This window comes from Centruroides vittatus, unplaced genomic scaffold (assembly GCF_030686945.1).
Source record: "Centruroides vittatus isolate TY-2023 unplaced genomic scaffold, ASM3068694v2 contig_917, whole genome shotgun sequence".
Classification (NCBI taxonomy): Eukaryota; Metazoa; Arthropoda; class Arachnida; order Scorpiones; family Buthidae; genus Centruroides; species Centruroides vittatus.
In genome coordinates, this window is record NW_027122604.1 from 128939 (window position 1) to 145945 (window position 17007).

General features: G+C 27.6%; 1 protein-coding gene across 1 annotated transcript in view; it reads right to left on the minus strand.

Annotated features, from left to right (window-relative positions):
* Positions 1-16076, minus strand: part of nenya — a 58423-nt gene extending 42347 nt beyond the window's left edge. Inside the window, exons 1-5 of the mRNA XM_067281319.1 lie at positions 16064-16076; positions 10834-10948; positions 10683-10744; positions 3455-3529; positions 2812-2868 (exon numbers count right to left, since the gene is read on the minus strand). Coding sequence (XP_067137420.1) covers positions 2812-2868; positions 3455-3529; positions 10683-10744; positions 10834-10939 — 300 coding nt within the window. The 5' untranslated portion in view covers positions 10940-10948; positions 16064-16076. The remainder of the gene's footprint in view (positions 1-2811; positions 2869-3454; positions 3530-10682; positions 10745-10833; positions 10949-16063) is intronic.
* Between the last annotated feature and the right edge of the window lie 931 nt (positions 16077-17007).

Genomic DNA, 17007 nt, shown 5'->3' on the forward strand with positions numbered 1-17007 from the left:
TTACACATTGTTGTCGGTTAGCTATTGACAGTTCGTGTGGTATCCATTTTCCTAGCTTTGAAACTTTTCCGATTTGTTGTAGGTGTCTATGAACAGTTCCATGGGATGAATTTAAATGTTCTGCAATTTCATCAACTGTTTAAGATGGTTCTGCTTCAACTAGTGCAGAGAGAGCATCATCATCAAAGTCAACGGGTCTTCCAGTACGAGCCTTATCCTCCACACTAAAATCATTGTTTCTAAATCTTTCAAACCACTTCTGCACAGTCCTTGCACTAATTACAATTTGATTATTTACAGTATTTATTTTTTTGGCTGCATTTGTAGCATTCTCACCACTTAAAAATAAAAAGTATAAAACATGTCTTTTGTATTTGTTGGTTACTTCCATTTTAACCAAAATAAACAACTGAAATGTTCACAATTCTGAACAGTATTATATGAATGAGATCCAATTTAACACTTCAGTGTAAAAATTATCACATTAAACTGACATTTTTAACAGAAAAACAAGATTTTTCTCAAGGTCATAAAAATGCTCATGGACTTATGGACTGACCTGATAGTTATATTAATATAACTATCATAATAATTCTAATAAGTACTTAGCATAAATTTACAAAAGATTAAACTTTTTACTGCATTCCCAATATCTCAAACTTTAAAAAAGATATTGTCCAAGATATAAAAATGCTTTGATATGTATCTAAAAAATTTCAGTATGTTTGTAAAGAATTTTTAAAAAGAAAATCCTAAAATAATTATGATAAGGTAGGACTATATTAAAAAGTTTTGAGTGAAATAGTGGCAGTTCTATAATGGAATATTTAAAATATGTGAAATGTGTTTCAGCTTTTAATATAGAAAATTACTAATATATCTATATCAATAATTATGGATTTATAAAATATCTTAGTGATATACAATATTGGTATAATTAGATTTTTACTTCAGATAAATGCAATAAATAATATCAAATATATAACAAAATAAAAGTTATTACCATATGTTTTTGTGTATAATCTGCAATACCATATACCCCATGTCTATGGAAAGTGATTGCTCTAAGTGTGAGTTTACAATAGTTATTTAAAATAAGCATGTAACCCACTGAACTGCATAACCCACACCCTTTTCAAATTGTCTTTTAAACACATAACCCACAGGTTATTCATATGAAAACACAATAATCATTCTAACTATTCAAGTAAAAAAAAAATTATTGTTATATGGCAGATTATAGAAGCAGATCATGTTATCAATAAGTAAAAAGTTACTTGTTAAAAACTGTAATAAAAAAAACTATATAAGTTAGTTAATTATTTCATAAATTAAAACATTATTAAGAAAATGTTTATAATAATTTTAAAATTTCATCAGACTGTAAATACTGTAAAATTATATTTTAATAAATTTAGAAAATGTATATAAAAACTGATATACAAAACATGTTTCTATATGTAGAAAAAGAAACAAGATTCAAATAAACAAAATTAATTTCATCCCAAGTAAAAACTGAATTCACACTACAGTAGAGCATCAATTATCCGACTCAACTGGGGACGGGTTGGTCAGATAACTGAAAAGTATGAAAAAATACATTAGTATAATATATTAGTATATCCCATGTAATTAGTATATTGCTATTAACCTACTTTGCATTGAATTTTCATCAATGTTAAGCCTAACAAAATTTTTTAAAATAATAATCATTGCTCTTGTATCGTTAAAAATTATTTCTTTATTTTGCACAAAATAAATACAAAAATAAAGAAAAAAATTGAAAATTAAGCCTGGTTTAAATACTGGCCTCCCTTTCATGGTCAAGCCAATGTTGCCAGCTAAAACATGCAAACATTTAACAAAAATAATATTAAAGTAGCCAAGACATAGCCAAATATTGTAGTGCCACATCACTAGCAGACACTTGAATTTGCCGACTAGAACGCGGTCAGTTAACCGATGTGACGGTTGATTGGGGGTCAGATAATCGATGCTCTACTGTATTTAGATTCATACTGAATATTCCAAATTAGAAAGTCCATTAAGACAGCCAAACCTGGGTTTTAAATATCCTGTTTGACAATTTGTTTGGTTCTGTTTACAATTTAAATACCTGAATTTATACTTTGTCACTAACAAATCAGTCACTTAGCATTATTTTATTATCAAAAAAATTATATTTATTAATAGAAAATTTATATGTAAAATTTAATAAAATTTCATAAGTCATTTATAATAAATGGAACATTTATTATAAATATGACTTATGATGTCCGGATGGCCAAGTCGTTAAGGTGGCAGCCTACCACTCTAGGGGACTTGGGATCAAATCCAGACAGGTTGAAAAATCCCTAGGTATTTTTTGTCGGTGGTCCAACTGGATATGTTGGTCCTGTCCCTCACCACCTGGTCACCCCAATGTGGACTTGGCCAAACCCATGGGCCCACCTTGCTTAAACAGAAGCCCTCTTAGTGTCCACAGAGCAGAAAAAGTTAAAAAAAAATATATGACTTATTATATTTATAACGGCAATAATGTCCCACATTATCAATTATTAAAAATTTCTTATAGTTACTAATTATAATGATCAGTAATATCCATAATTATAATTATGGATATTACTGATCTCTTATAAAAACAAATATAAATTATCAATATACCATTGAAAATAGGAATTATAAATCTTCAACATATTAATAATTATATAATTTCATTTAATATAATAAATTTATGGCTATTATTTAATTTAATTATATTTATAGAAACAATATTAAAATTAATATAATTTTTAAATTAAATAATTTTACCTCTTTTTTAAAATAAGCAGATAATCTCATTCTATGACTATTTTGAAAATTAATAATCTAATAAAAAATAAAATTATAATTATTATATTCTTCTGCATTTAATTTTAAACATTGTATAATTGCATTGAATAATTTAAAACTTACATTTCTTTAAAAATATTAATTTAAAATGTATATGTATTGTAGATTTATATAATTTTACATTAAAGATAAAATATATAAAATCCATTTAAGAATTCATAAAATATAAATTTATTAAATCTGAAATCATATAAATGTATGCAATATATGTAAGTAATTGAGATTTAATAAGATACACTGATTCTGTAATTCTGTAAAATAATTTTATTTTTCTTTACATACTATTATAAGTAATTTTGAGATTTTATATAATTTACTCACAGAATATCTATATTTGAAAAATAAAATAGATATCTGAAAATTATTTATAAACAATCATTTTAATTATTCAATGTTTTGTTAGGTTAATTATTCAACTTCTGATTCCAAATAAATGCATTTTAATGTGTTTAAAGTTGATTTTCTTACATGATTTCAATCATTTTTTTATTATTTTATATTATACAGTATTATTAATTGCTGTTATTCTTTGTTACTATTTTAAATTATTTTTTATACTTACTTGTTGTAACTGCTTCATATATTTTTTCAATAAATCTTGAGGATCCATAAAATATATTTCAACATCAGGTTTCATCTAAATTAAAAATAATTTGAATAAAATTTTTTTATAATCCTTAAGTTTTAAATTTTAATTACCAGTACATTATTTTCAAGTTTTAAGATAAATAATAATTTTTAATAGTTAAAAAAAACACTATATATAAAATTTAAGAATATTGAAAACATCTGGGTATATTTTCAATTTTTATTTATTATAAAGACATTCATTTCGTTATTAATTGATATATTAATTACTAAGAAATTATTTTTCATTGTGATTTTAACGTGAAATACTGCTATATTAACTTTGTTAGATAATTTTGTACAAAAGTATAGTCTGATAACTTCAGACTTGTATTTTTCACCATTTCTAATGATTTTTGGCTTTGAATCTATATATATATATTTATTTTAGTATTTATTTTTTGCAAAATCTATTTCATAACTATATAGACATTATATTTTAAATTATTTTTTAAATCATAACATTACTAAAAAATTAAAACAACAAGGATGAAATAGCCACTGCAGTTAATCTGCTTAATTAATCAGTGCTCCTCTGATAGTGGGTGAAATTAAAGGAACTCTAACATTTTCAACCAGTTTAATGGTCATCTTCAGATGTGGATACTTAAAATAACTGTCTTTAACAAAATTTCAAACAAATATACATTTAAAAAAATTTAATATATTGAAATTTAACTTTACAATATATTTACAGAATGTCTGTAAGGAATTTTATAAATAAAAGAAAATTATTCAGTTCATATAAAAGTGGTATTGATATCTAAATAAAAAATAATTCAACTTTACTAATATTTTTTTATTTAGAGATAATAAAACTACTTTTATATGAAAAGAAAATCATATAGTGGAGAGTAGATTAAAATAGAATATTGTTCTATTTTATCAAAAAAGAAGTTTTGGATAAAACATAAAAGAATAATCTAAGCTTATGTTTTAATAAGACTATTTAAATGAGGCTTTTTTTGTAATTTTACTTCAAAACTGTTTGGATAGCAGTAATTGAAAGTTGTATCATTAGTTGCAAAGTTCAAATGCTGCCACAAAGATGAGGGAAGGCAAGAGTTTCAACTTAACAGAAAAGTTCAAAATATTAAATGAGGTAAAGAAATTAACACTAGTGCTAGAGGGATTCCTCAGCAATTATGAAAGCCCTTATCCGGTTTCGGATACTTCATTACTTGGTAATGAACTTCACTGCCTGGATGACAATGTTCCTCAAACTCCTGACATGGAGATCTTCACCAATGGATCTAAAATTCAAAACTCAGTTGCCTGCGGTTTTGTTGTCTTCATTAATGGGGAGGAAACTCACATCGAAAAATACCACCTTAGCAACATATGCACTGTCTTCTGAGCCAAATTACTCGCTATAAAGATGGGCCTCCTTTGATCTATTAACAATTATTTCTTCAACCATGTCCATATCATTACTGACAGCTTATCTGCCAACCATGTTATTAATAGTACAAACTTTCACCCGATCACTACCAAAATCAGAAATATCATCAACACCAGCAATACCACATCAATCACTTGACTTGGGCTCACCAAGGCATTCCTGTCAACGAGCGTACCGCCCTCTTGGCTAAATCTGCGGTCAGGGATAACTCAATTCCTATAATCTATGACAAAGCCACCAAACACACACTACGCCAGTTCCTTTGGAAGGATACTATCTCTCCACCTGGCAGGATATCTGGAATGAAAAAAATAGCTGCATCATGCATAATTTTATTCCAAACTTTAATGACTTTCTCAAACTTGACTGGTCCACCCCTAACTACTTCACCACACAATTCCTCACAGGTCATGGCAAATTTGGTACTTATCTTTCATGTTTCACCAATCACTCTTCTCATCTCTGACCTGCCTGCCAGGTGGAGGACAGCAGCACACACTACATCTTTGACCGCATTATCCTCAAAGCAGAACGTCTGGAGATAAAACTTCTCTTAAATGACCATGGGATTTAATGGCCTTGTCGTCCTTCAGATCTTTTCAGCAATGAAAAGATATACCTTGCCTTCTCCAGGAAGCCTAAAAAATTCTGCTTCCTTGCTTCCCGATTGTTCTCCCTTTTTGTTTCTAGGTAAAACCCAAAACTTGTTTGGGTCAGCAAAAACTGGCAAAAACTTTGGCTCTAGCCATCATTGTACTCTAAATTGAAGCAAGATCCATTGGAAAAGATTGTAGCCACAGGTGTTGATGGTTTTTCATCGGGGGAATCCTGCACAAAGGAATGCTTGCATGGTGCAGCAGATGCTGAAAAACTGTGAACGCAGACGATGGCACACCTGTAGCAGTGTTCCAATGTTGTGCCAACTGTCAAGATGAAGCTGTATGATCTGCAATTATCATGCAGATGACAATTACATTCCATCCCATGCTGACATAACATTTCATTATCCACTGCCAGATCTGTGACTTGTCTGGTACTCTTCAACCCACTGCTTCCAAACTCATATCACTGTCATGGCATTATGCTCCATGAGCTGCAATTTTGTGATAAGAAAATCCCCCTTCACACAGGCCTATCATTTGCTTCTGTTCAAACTCCATAACCGGCTCATATGGTGCCCTTAGTTGTTGAAAAGACATAATGACTTCTAATGAAACGTTTACCAGTGACAGACAATGATACCCCACTTCTAACTTTCTGCTACTGTCCTCTATTTCTATGGCTAACACATCCATTCAGAGGGTGCTTCTTAGCCTATTCATGTACTATCACTCTAATATTCTAATCATTTGCATGTCATTCCCTACTTTTCATTTCTTGTAAGTTTCAATTTATTTGCATGATTCCTTCATGGTATTGCAATTTTTACAGATATGAGTGTACTTTATTAAAATATAAGACAGACATGAGAAAACTGTCCCTTGTTAAAATGCTTTCCTGATATGTCACAATGCAATGGTATACAACAAAACTAATGTTTGATAGTCATAAGACTCAAATTTTGCATACACTTAGCACATTGATACATGGTCAGTGCCCTTTTCACTTTTGTCAAATGCCAAAACTACCCACTAAAATGTCATCATCTCTTATCATTGTGGCATATTGAACTTCACACAACTAATATGTTTATTATGATACAGATTTCAAATTACCCCCACTCAAACAGATTATTTTATATTCTTATTTCAAAATATTAAAGAAATCTGCTAAAGAGGAAAAAAAGAATAAAGAGAAGTGTGGTCTGAAGACCACATGTTCTGTGACCAGCTCCTTGGTCTGGATAGTGTAGGATATGCACGTGGTGAGTGATTCAACAAGAGAATATAACACACATATATGTTCTCGTCACCCGTGTTTATTTACTTGACAGGATTCTTTTACAATTCCGACACTCCTCGTTTTTTCTCTATTAACCTTTTCTACATATAATTTCTGCAGATGCTCTGGTAGAATCATTAAGCAACCTCTCAACAAAAGAATATTCACCGCAGTACAAAATAAAGAACTATGACTAAATACTTAAAACTACTTATACAAATAAAGAAAAAAGAGAAGGAAAGATAGACAATAGGATAGTTGGATATATGATGATAGAAAGGAATGGGTACCCAAAGTGTCGACGATCTTGGGGTGATGGTGGCGAATGCTAGATTATTAACCTTCTGAGTTGTTAATTGTGGACGTCTCTCCGATTCTCTCAATAAGCTTCTCGGGGTTTCTATATCGAGATATATTTTGGATTTTCTCTCGAAAGCCAGCTTAGGCTTGTCATCTCCTTTGTTCTCCAGTCTATGCTAGAACGACTTGGAGGCCTTCGCAACACGTCCTATCTCTCCAACATCCCAGTTGAAAAATGACCTCTTGTCCTACACTTAGCCCTCAGGCTACCACCTTTTCTTTGCCTTTTAATTAGGTCACCACCATTTGAACAGGGAAGGGTTAGGAAAGAAAGAAGTTTCTAGAAAAAGATAGACAAAAGAACTACAAAGAAGAAGAAAATGGAATAAATACTAAGAATAATATATACTACAATATACAAAATAAGGTGTATGGCCACAATAGGCATGCTTGATGACGACCAAAGAACCTGGATCAAGGAGAAATATCACGCATGCTCAACAAAAAAAGTGGGGCTTTTTGGAAGGAAAGAGAAATGATGTGTAGATGAGAGAGTTGCGAGTTTGTTTCCTTTTTTTGTGTTGTTTCTTTTGTTTACTGTCTGTTATAGCGAATGGACAGAGAAGTGATCAGAAGGACTAAAATGGACCTTGCATTAGAGTCATAGAGTACTTGATTTATTTCTTTGAAGCTTTTTTCTGTTTTTGCATGGGGAATACTCTAAAGATCGCATGCTTTCCCACAGAAGCAATAAACAAACAATTCAGCCTAAATTTATATTTATATTTAGATACTTTTAGGTTGTAATGTACATATGAAGAGTTTGGGAGTCCTCTCCATTTGGAAAGAATTTAAAAATTAAATAAAATTAAATAGTATATTGCATATAACAGACTTATTCTGTACCCATTCAGTTCCTCCTTAGTCTATTGTTTTTTGTTACTCTACATACCTATATTGTAAAAATTAATAAACAGATGTTATGAAAAAATAATGTTTTTTGTAAAACCCATCTTTTTTAAAATGCTCTGCATAGACTTGCTTTTAATGCAATTTTAATTTGTAAAGCATTGATACTGATATTTCTTTTCATTATAAATGATTTATTGTTTATGTAATTAATAGATAATAAATTTCTGTTATTATGTAAAGAATTTATGTTTTTATTTCTTTAGATTTAATAAAATAGTAAATATTATTAATGTATCCTACTAACTAAATTACTACTTAATATGATATTCAGAAATGGCAACAAACTACCAAGGAAACACATGTCTTTTCATATTAATGGAGAAGAAGTGAAGATAGCTAATGAAGTAAAATTCCTAGGAATAATATTTACTCCTACCTTATCATTTGAAAAACAATATAAAAAATCAATAGTTAAAGCTTATAATTTATTAAATAATCTCACTGTTGTTTTTTGTAAGACTAAATTGAAGAACCTCGAAATACATTTTCATCTCTTTAATGTGATAATTATGAATTCGTTGGGTTATGTGATACCAATTTGGAGTTTGGAGAAATCGTAGGCACAAAAAACCTTTCACACTCTGTTTCTAGCCAACAAAAAACGTTTGTGCTCATTAATTTGTTGGCTAGAAACAGTGTGTGAAAGGTTTTTTGTGCCTACGATTTTAAATTAGTTCTAGCTTTGTGTGCAGAGATTAGTTTGAAGAAATTTTATGATTGTGAAAAAATTCAAAATAGATTTATCTGCAGAATTTTCCACCTAGATTATAATATCCCTGGAAGCACACTTAGACTGGAGTTGAGCAGGTTTAAATTAAACACCATAATAATAAAAATATACATTAAGCTTTTAATAAAAATTATAAACGCTGAGGTTCTAACTATGATATTGTTACATCTATTATACCAAAAAATCAAAGGAAAAAATCAAAATAGAAATTGGATTTTACAATTATCGAAAATACTCAATACATATGGGTTCTCTATCAGCTTATTCATAGAACAAAGAAATACTGTTGATCACCAGAGTAAATTGCTAATCCAAAGAATTATGGAAAATTCAATTGTACAGGACATTGACGATATACAGAAACGGAAAAATCCAGACTGGTATAAAAAGATTTTAAATTATCCATCGAACAATAACTATATGTTGATGTTGCCTTCAACGTCAAAAAACTATTTATACAACTTAGACTGAATAAATACGGAATAACTATTAATAATAAATTCATAGAGTTTTCCCAGACTACATGTTTAAAATGTAATAAACCATTATCTAAATTCCACATTTTTTGTGAATGTTGTGAAGCAATAGAAATTACCCAAAATTTACAAATAAGTACACTCAAACCTGTTTTTGTGCAGTCTTTTTTTGTGCGATTTTTTATACGTGCAATGTGTTTTGTGCAATTATTTTTGTGCAGTATACCAATTTGATTGAAATTCATATACCGCACACAAAAAATCACACTAAACAAATCGTACAAATAAAAAATCGCACAAAAATAGACCGCACAAAAACAGGTTTGAGTGTATATTATCCAACTGCTACAATGAAAGTGAACTATATGAGATCTTCGACAGAACAAACAACAATATTATATTTAAGATATATAATTACATGAATCAATATTTTAAAAATTAGTACAATTTCAAGATTTGAGTCAAAACGATATGTACTATGTGCATGTTCTAATGATTATCCCTAAAAATATAAATCACTAGGGTTAGTAACCCAATAACATATATTAAAGAGTGAAATCATATTGGCTCTACTGCTATCTAGAACACATTAATTAATTCATCGTTCAATACTATAAACCACTTATACATAGGCAGTTGTAATAGTGCCTTTTAAATTTACTCTATGTGGACTATCTTGTTAAGGTCCAATCCACGTCTTTTGTAATAGGCGAAAGCCTATTATGTAAAGGTTGATATTGATATTGAAAAAAATAAATAAATAAATTACTACTTAATATTAATAAATTAAATTAATTATTGCTTGCCTAGTTTGTTATGATAAAGCAGTTGACACAAATTTATCACAGATAGAATATTTTTGAAAACACACTTCTTCATTTTTAATATATATATATAATGAAAAAAGACAAATAATATAAAATGAAGTATAGGAAATTAAAAATTCCTAAATATAATAAAAAATGTTATTTACTAAAATAAAAGCACAAAAGGCATAACAACAACTCAATCCTTAATATATCTGTAGTTTTCTTGCTATATACAGTCTATAGTAAATTGAAATTTTCAATCATATCAAAAATATTTTGGAGTCAGAGATTAAATGAATACACAAAAACTGATATTTAATTATTAATATAATTGACTTTTAATAGTTAAGTTTGGTAAAATGATATCTAATATCATAGATGCATTTTACCAGTAATCTTATTATATATGTAATTATATAATATAATCAATGCAAAATTTAAGGGAGATATTTTAATTTACATTATATATTAATATTCATATATGTCAAACGGTAAGTTATCAAAGAATCATAAAACATTTATTTATAAAATATTGTGTTTTTGTTAATTTTTTTATTAAATGAAAATAAAGACATTAAAAATAAGATACTTACTTGAGTAGTCAGATGAATTGTTGTACATGAATTTCCACATATTTGACAGTTCATTTCTGATCCTTGTAAATAATAAATTATAAGAAATATAATTAATATAGTTAAGATACATCCAATTAAAATTATCAAGTTATTAATAATAAATCAGTACCAGTAGCACAATCATTACAGTAAATATGACCACAGCTAGTTAATAAAAATCTTTTTCCACTTCCTAATAAACTAAAACAAGTATTGCAATGGACCCAATCTGTCATCTTTGTAATCTATTAATAGAATATAAAAAAATTGTTAAATATAATCAGAAATAAAAAGATTTTACTTTTTAATATAATATAATGTCATCATTTAAGATATATAAATAAAGAAGAAACAGCTCTTATTTTATAAGTGCTTTTCTGAAGATAAATCGTTGGGTTTGGAAATGTTTGGAATACTGTTAAAGTCTGCTTTCAAGCAATTTCTAATTGTTTTTCTATTTGAAATTTATTTTATTACATAAATTAAATATCTTAACACTTTACAGTTATAATTTTTATATTAAAATCATTCTTATGTAAGATTTGTTTTTTAATACAGGAATATTTGTTTTTTTCATTAAAATAATTTTTTGTCTTAAAAATTTTTAATGACATTACTAATTTATTAACTGATCAGAATGAAAATTAATATTTCTAATTCAGCCAAATTTATCTTTTAAAAGTAATAATTCTGTGGCTTGGAAGAATTAATTTAAATAGAATTCAACATTATATATTCTAATGATTCTCTTTCTTAGTAAATTTATATAATGTAATTATTTCCACAAAAGAACATAATAATTCTATAAACAATCAATTTACAAGAATATAATAAAATAAAATATATTAAAAATATATATATGCTACAGTCAAAACTCATTTTTAGTTAGAACGCGTTTTAACTAGTTGAAACTAGTTTATACTGGATGTCTTTGTTAAAACCCGTTTTGTCTAGTTAAAACTAGTTTTAACTCAAATTCATTTTTGACTAGCAGTAAATTCTAGTTTTAACTAGACAAAATGGGTTTTGTCTAGTTAATTTACTGCTGTACATGTTTTGATTTTAGATAAAACTAGTTTTAACTTTTAACATTAGTTAAAACTAATTTTAGCTACATAAATATGTTTGGGGGAAATAAATAAAGTTATGTATAGTGATTCGGGGAAAGATGCCTAATATTTTGCTTACAAAGGAAATTATAGTGATAATTTGGGTTTTGGAGGCCTCTAACAAAAATATCATATTCTTGAGGATTGCTTGAATAAAACTTTGGAGTATATGAAAAATAATTGTATATTGTGTTTGCAATGACGACTTATTTTACTATCTGGCATTTTAGGCATCTCACCCAAAGTATCTGGGTGGGATGCCAAATGCCATTAGGGTAAGATAACAAATATAATTGCATAAAATTAATTTTTGAATATCTTAACCAAATTTAATTTATTGCATATGTAATACAAAGTACTTCGTAGTAAGTATAACAGCACAGTATAAGTATTGTTAAGTTTCTGCCCATTCTAACATGCTCTATAGCTAGCTGAAAGTTTTTTTCAGTCCAAAAACCTTTTTGAGAAGTCCTTATATAATTTCTATGCATATCCTACAATAAAACAAGAAAACAAAAATTTATTAAAAATAGGCATATTGGAATTCAATTAACAAAAAATAGCCATGTTACCCCAAGAAAAATGTGGCATCTTTCCCATTTGTCAGGGTAAGATGCCTAGTGGAGTCACGAGTTCTAGCATGTCCAATCGGAATCGGCAGTAGCTCACAATGGAAACTTTAGAACCTTAACTACATCACACATTAATTGTTTTTTGAAATTTTTAATAAATTCTATTTTAACTTTTAGTTTTAAAATGATTCTAGAAACATTTCACAACAAAAACTTCGTTCTTATCTTGCTTTTATTCTTCTCAAATGTAGAAAATGAGGTAACGATAGCCAACTACAGCTTTCTGCGCTCAATATTGGCCCAACAATTCATCATACAAACACATGACAATATCTGATGTCACCGTTTGAAAATATCAAAAAGTAGGCATCTTCCTCCGTTTACCATCTTACCCCGAATCACTATATGTTGCAGTCAAAACCAGTTTTTAGTTAAGATGTGTTTTAACTAGTTGAAACTAGTTTATACTGGATGTCTTTGTTAAAACCCGTTTTGTCTAGTTAAAACTAGAATTTACTTGCTAGTCAAAAATGAATTTGAGTTAAAACTAGTTTTAACTAGACAAAACGGGTTTTAACAAAGACATCCAGTATAAACTAGTTTCAACTAGTTAAAATGCGTTCTAACTAAAAACGGGTTTTGACTGTAACATATATATATTTATGGAAATTTAATATCTCTCATTTTAAAATAATTTTTCTTTTTTAATTAATAAAAATAGTCTTGTAAATTAAACATATATAATATTAGAAATCATTACATTGCAAAATACTTTCAAGTAATGTTATATATTTTTTATGGATAACTTTTGAAATTTTTGAAGTTTTTATTTTTTAAGAGTATAATCTTTTGATTTTTTATTAAATATTTAAATGAAAAAAATCCAAAATCATTATTACAATAATATATGATAACTTTTTAAATTTTATACATGGATGTATTTTTACTAAACACTTTTATTTAGTTTGCTATGTAATCCCAAAAGTTAACTCAAATTTCATCCACTCTTAATTAAAATAGAAGGCTGCAGTGGTGTGATGTGATTTGATGATAGGGAAGCTGTGCCAGCCCTGGAGAGAATCATTGGAAACGTTATACAATATTTTGGTGTGAGCTAAACCATGTGAGGTTGGTGCTCTGTAAAGTGCATGCATGAATGCGTATAATCTGGCTGCTTTACACTATTCAAATATTTTTGCCATGGAAGCTATTCCATATTCGATAATACAGCACTTCCATTGGGAATATGCATATACGAATTTATATTCAAATATACAATAGCAATTTTATTATTGTTTTTCACATGTAGTATAGAAATTTGCAATAAGATACATAATGCAGTTATAATAAAATATTAATTTTAATTAATTCAAAGTATGTTAAAATATGAAAATAATTGCACAGTATGTATTTATATTTTAGAAAATACAAGGGAAGCAGTGCTTCCACAGCTTCCATGAACACAGTTCCAGCCACTGGAAGGCTGGAACTTTGATCTAACAAGTAGGTCTTATGACACTGCTTTTTATTGATGTTTTAGAGGGGTGGCCCCATCCACACCATCTGCTCACTCCAAAACTAGATAAACATAACTAAATGTAGAATTTAATTGTGATATATGCATATGTAAATGCATATGGTGAGGATGAGGTGAACCTCCACCCCAATCTTGAAAAACATGACCAATAAAAACATTTTTTTTAAATTTTTTAAAATATATTAAAAATTTATTTCATTAATATGCTTTTATAAAAATGAAAAACAAAACAATAATATAAGGTAATATGAATGTCAAATTATTTATAAGGTTTTCTGAAATTTTTATACTTTTTACATAAATATTAAAAGAGTTTTACTGTAATTCATTTAAATGGATAAATATAACTTAAACAATAAAAACTTACAATCAAACTTTTAGGAGGTTTATTCCATAAAAGTTCGTGTTAGGTTGTAAGGCTTTTGATTTAAATTTATTGATTATATTAAAGAAATCATTTAAAATAATGTATTATACAATATTTTTAAATAGCAGTTAAGATAATTTCTTTGTTAGTTATATTCAAAATTTTACTTTCTTTAAAACTTCTTATATTGATTTAAATTTAATAAATTTACCATTCTAATAAGAAAAAAAAGCCCAGTAAATTTGTTGATTTAGCAAAGTTATAAAAAAAAATAGATTTATTGATCTAATTTTCATACTAAAACCAATAAACAATGTGGCAGTAAATCTGGAGTCTTTATTGAAACTATTAGATTAGATGTGTGTAGCCAATGTATTTGATCTATTGTTTAAATAAGATAAAAAATTCATCCAATATACTTAATTAATCTTAATTTAAAAATTTTTAACGTATAATACATTTCATTAGTAATTTTTGGTTGAAATTTTGATAATATTTAAGTTTAAGAAATCATCCAAAGTTTCGACATTTTGTTTAGTGCTAAAATTAGAAATATTCTAGAATCATAAAAGTTTATACTGTAGGTTATTCATTATATAATAATTATTTAATTTTAATTTTGTAAATTTTTTAATTATTATAAGAAACAGTAATAATTATTAGTTTCTCTAATTTTAGTATAAACAGATAATGTAAAATAATTAAGCTTTCTAAAATTCCTAAATAATTTGTATATATTATAATCTATATATAAATTATGTATGAACTTTATCCTTAAAATAATTTTTACATATTATAAATTTATATTAAATATATATACATATATATTATGTAAAGTACATATACATAATGTGTAATACATACATATATGCAGTGGCATGTTATAGCTTTGTAGAGCCCAGGTGAATTTGAATTAGGGGGCCCCAAGTAATGCTGACTTAGGTCATTTTTCTTTGAGGGAATTTTTCTGGAAAAATATTTTCTTGTCTCGTCTCAACTAGTTGAGCAGGAGCTTCTAGGCTATATCAACCCATGGTAAAGTGTGATGTAATAGTAGTTGTACGTGTTTATGATGGTCATAATGACCATCACAAGGAGGTCTTTTAAGGGTAACTGGCTCCTATTCAGGCATTACAGACATGGAGAAAACCCAGAAAACTCCACTTGGCTAGCCCATTCGGGTGAGGCGCGAGCCCACGACCAAACTCCCAGCGTTCGGGAAACGGAACTGCTCGGCCACTGGTGGGACAAATATTTTCTTATAAAAGATTGGTTTGTGGTCACCTGTCGGTGCCCCCAGCCAACTGCACTTTTTGCTCATAGGATAATGCACCACTACATATACACATATATATCATATAGTATATACATATATTATAATATTAAAAATGAATTATTAATGTAATATGTATTGTGTACACATGTATATTACGTAATAGATATATGTATATATATATATCTATTACGTAATATACATGTTTTAAGGAAATAAATTTTTACATAACTTCTTGAAATAATGAAGAAAATTCGTAAAAATTTACAATAAATTATTAATTAAGCTAAAAACAAACAGCTGCACCATGAACCTTCACCCTTAACAATCATTGGACAGAAGTTAAAACAGAGAAATAATACGACTATTAATGTGAAATAATAATAATAAAAGTACTTAGTTTAATAATAAACATAATATAATAATACTAAAATTTAAATAAATAGTTAATTTCATTTAAAAAATTTTAAAGTTGATATTTATTTTACGCCGAAAAGTTTACCGTGTTACGTAATAAGCCTACACGTCGTCTGCTAGAGGGAAATTAATTTAAATTTGAATTTTAAAAGTTATAATTATTTTAAATAATTTTTTTTAAAAAAATATTAATCATGGAATCATTTATATTAAAATAAAATAAAATTCGATAAATTATACAATTAAACGTATTCTGAAAACTTTTTTTTTATTGTTTTTAAGTTAGAAAGTGTAATTACAGTTTTAAAAGCTAAATCTAATTAATTTGTTTGTAATTTAATAATTATAAAATGTTTTTAAAAGCGAATTTTTTTAAATTATCATTTACACGCGTTAAAATTAATATAAATAGAACTTAACACGAATTAACAACAAAAGTGCTATTTATGATGTAATTGGTTAAAAGATTCATTTCTTTACTAACCAAAACCAATCAAAACGCTTCTCTACGTGTGATGACGTCACACGGGATTAGGGTCGTTTGGAAACAGTGTTAAGCACGATCTGTCATTTCATTATTTGTTATGTGAGGGAGTTTATAGAAGTGATTTACGGTAAAAAAAGGACTTCTTTTGACGCTTTTATCTCAAGGAAAGTGTAAAAATGTCGAGATTTAAAGTGACTCGATTCATTTCTTCATCCCGAGATAAGAATTATGGATCAACTTCGGACGACAATTACACAATGAGGGACGTTGACTCTTTTGGTAAGAAAATTCATTTTAAGGCAAAATTAATATGGTCTTTAATGAAAAAATAAATAAATAAATAAAAGAAAAATACTATATACACATAATTTAGTCATTCTAAAATTAGAATGAATCGAATTTTATAAGTTACATTAAAAACTGGTTTTTCTAGTAGTGTGTGTGATCCTGTGTTAAAATATATATTCTTCTATGAGTAGAAATGTATACATATTGTCTAATAATATTACTATTTACTACTGAAATAACAAAACAAATAAGTA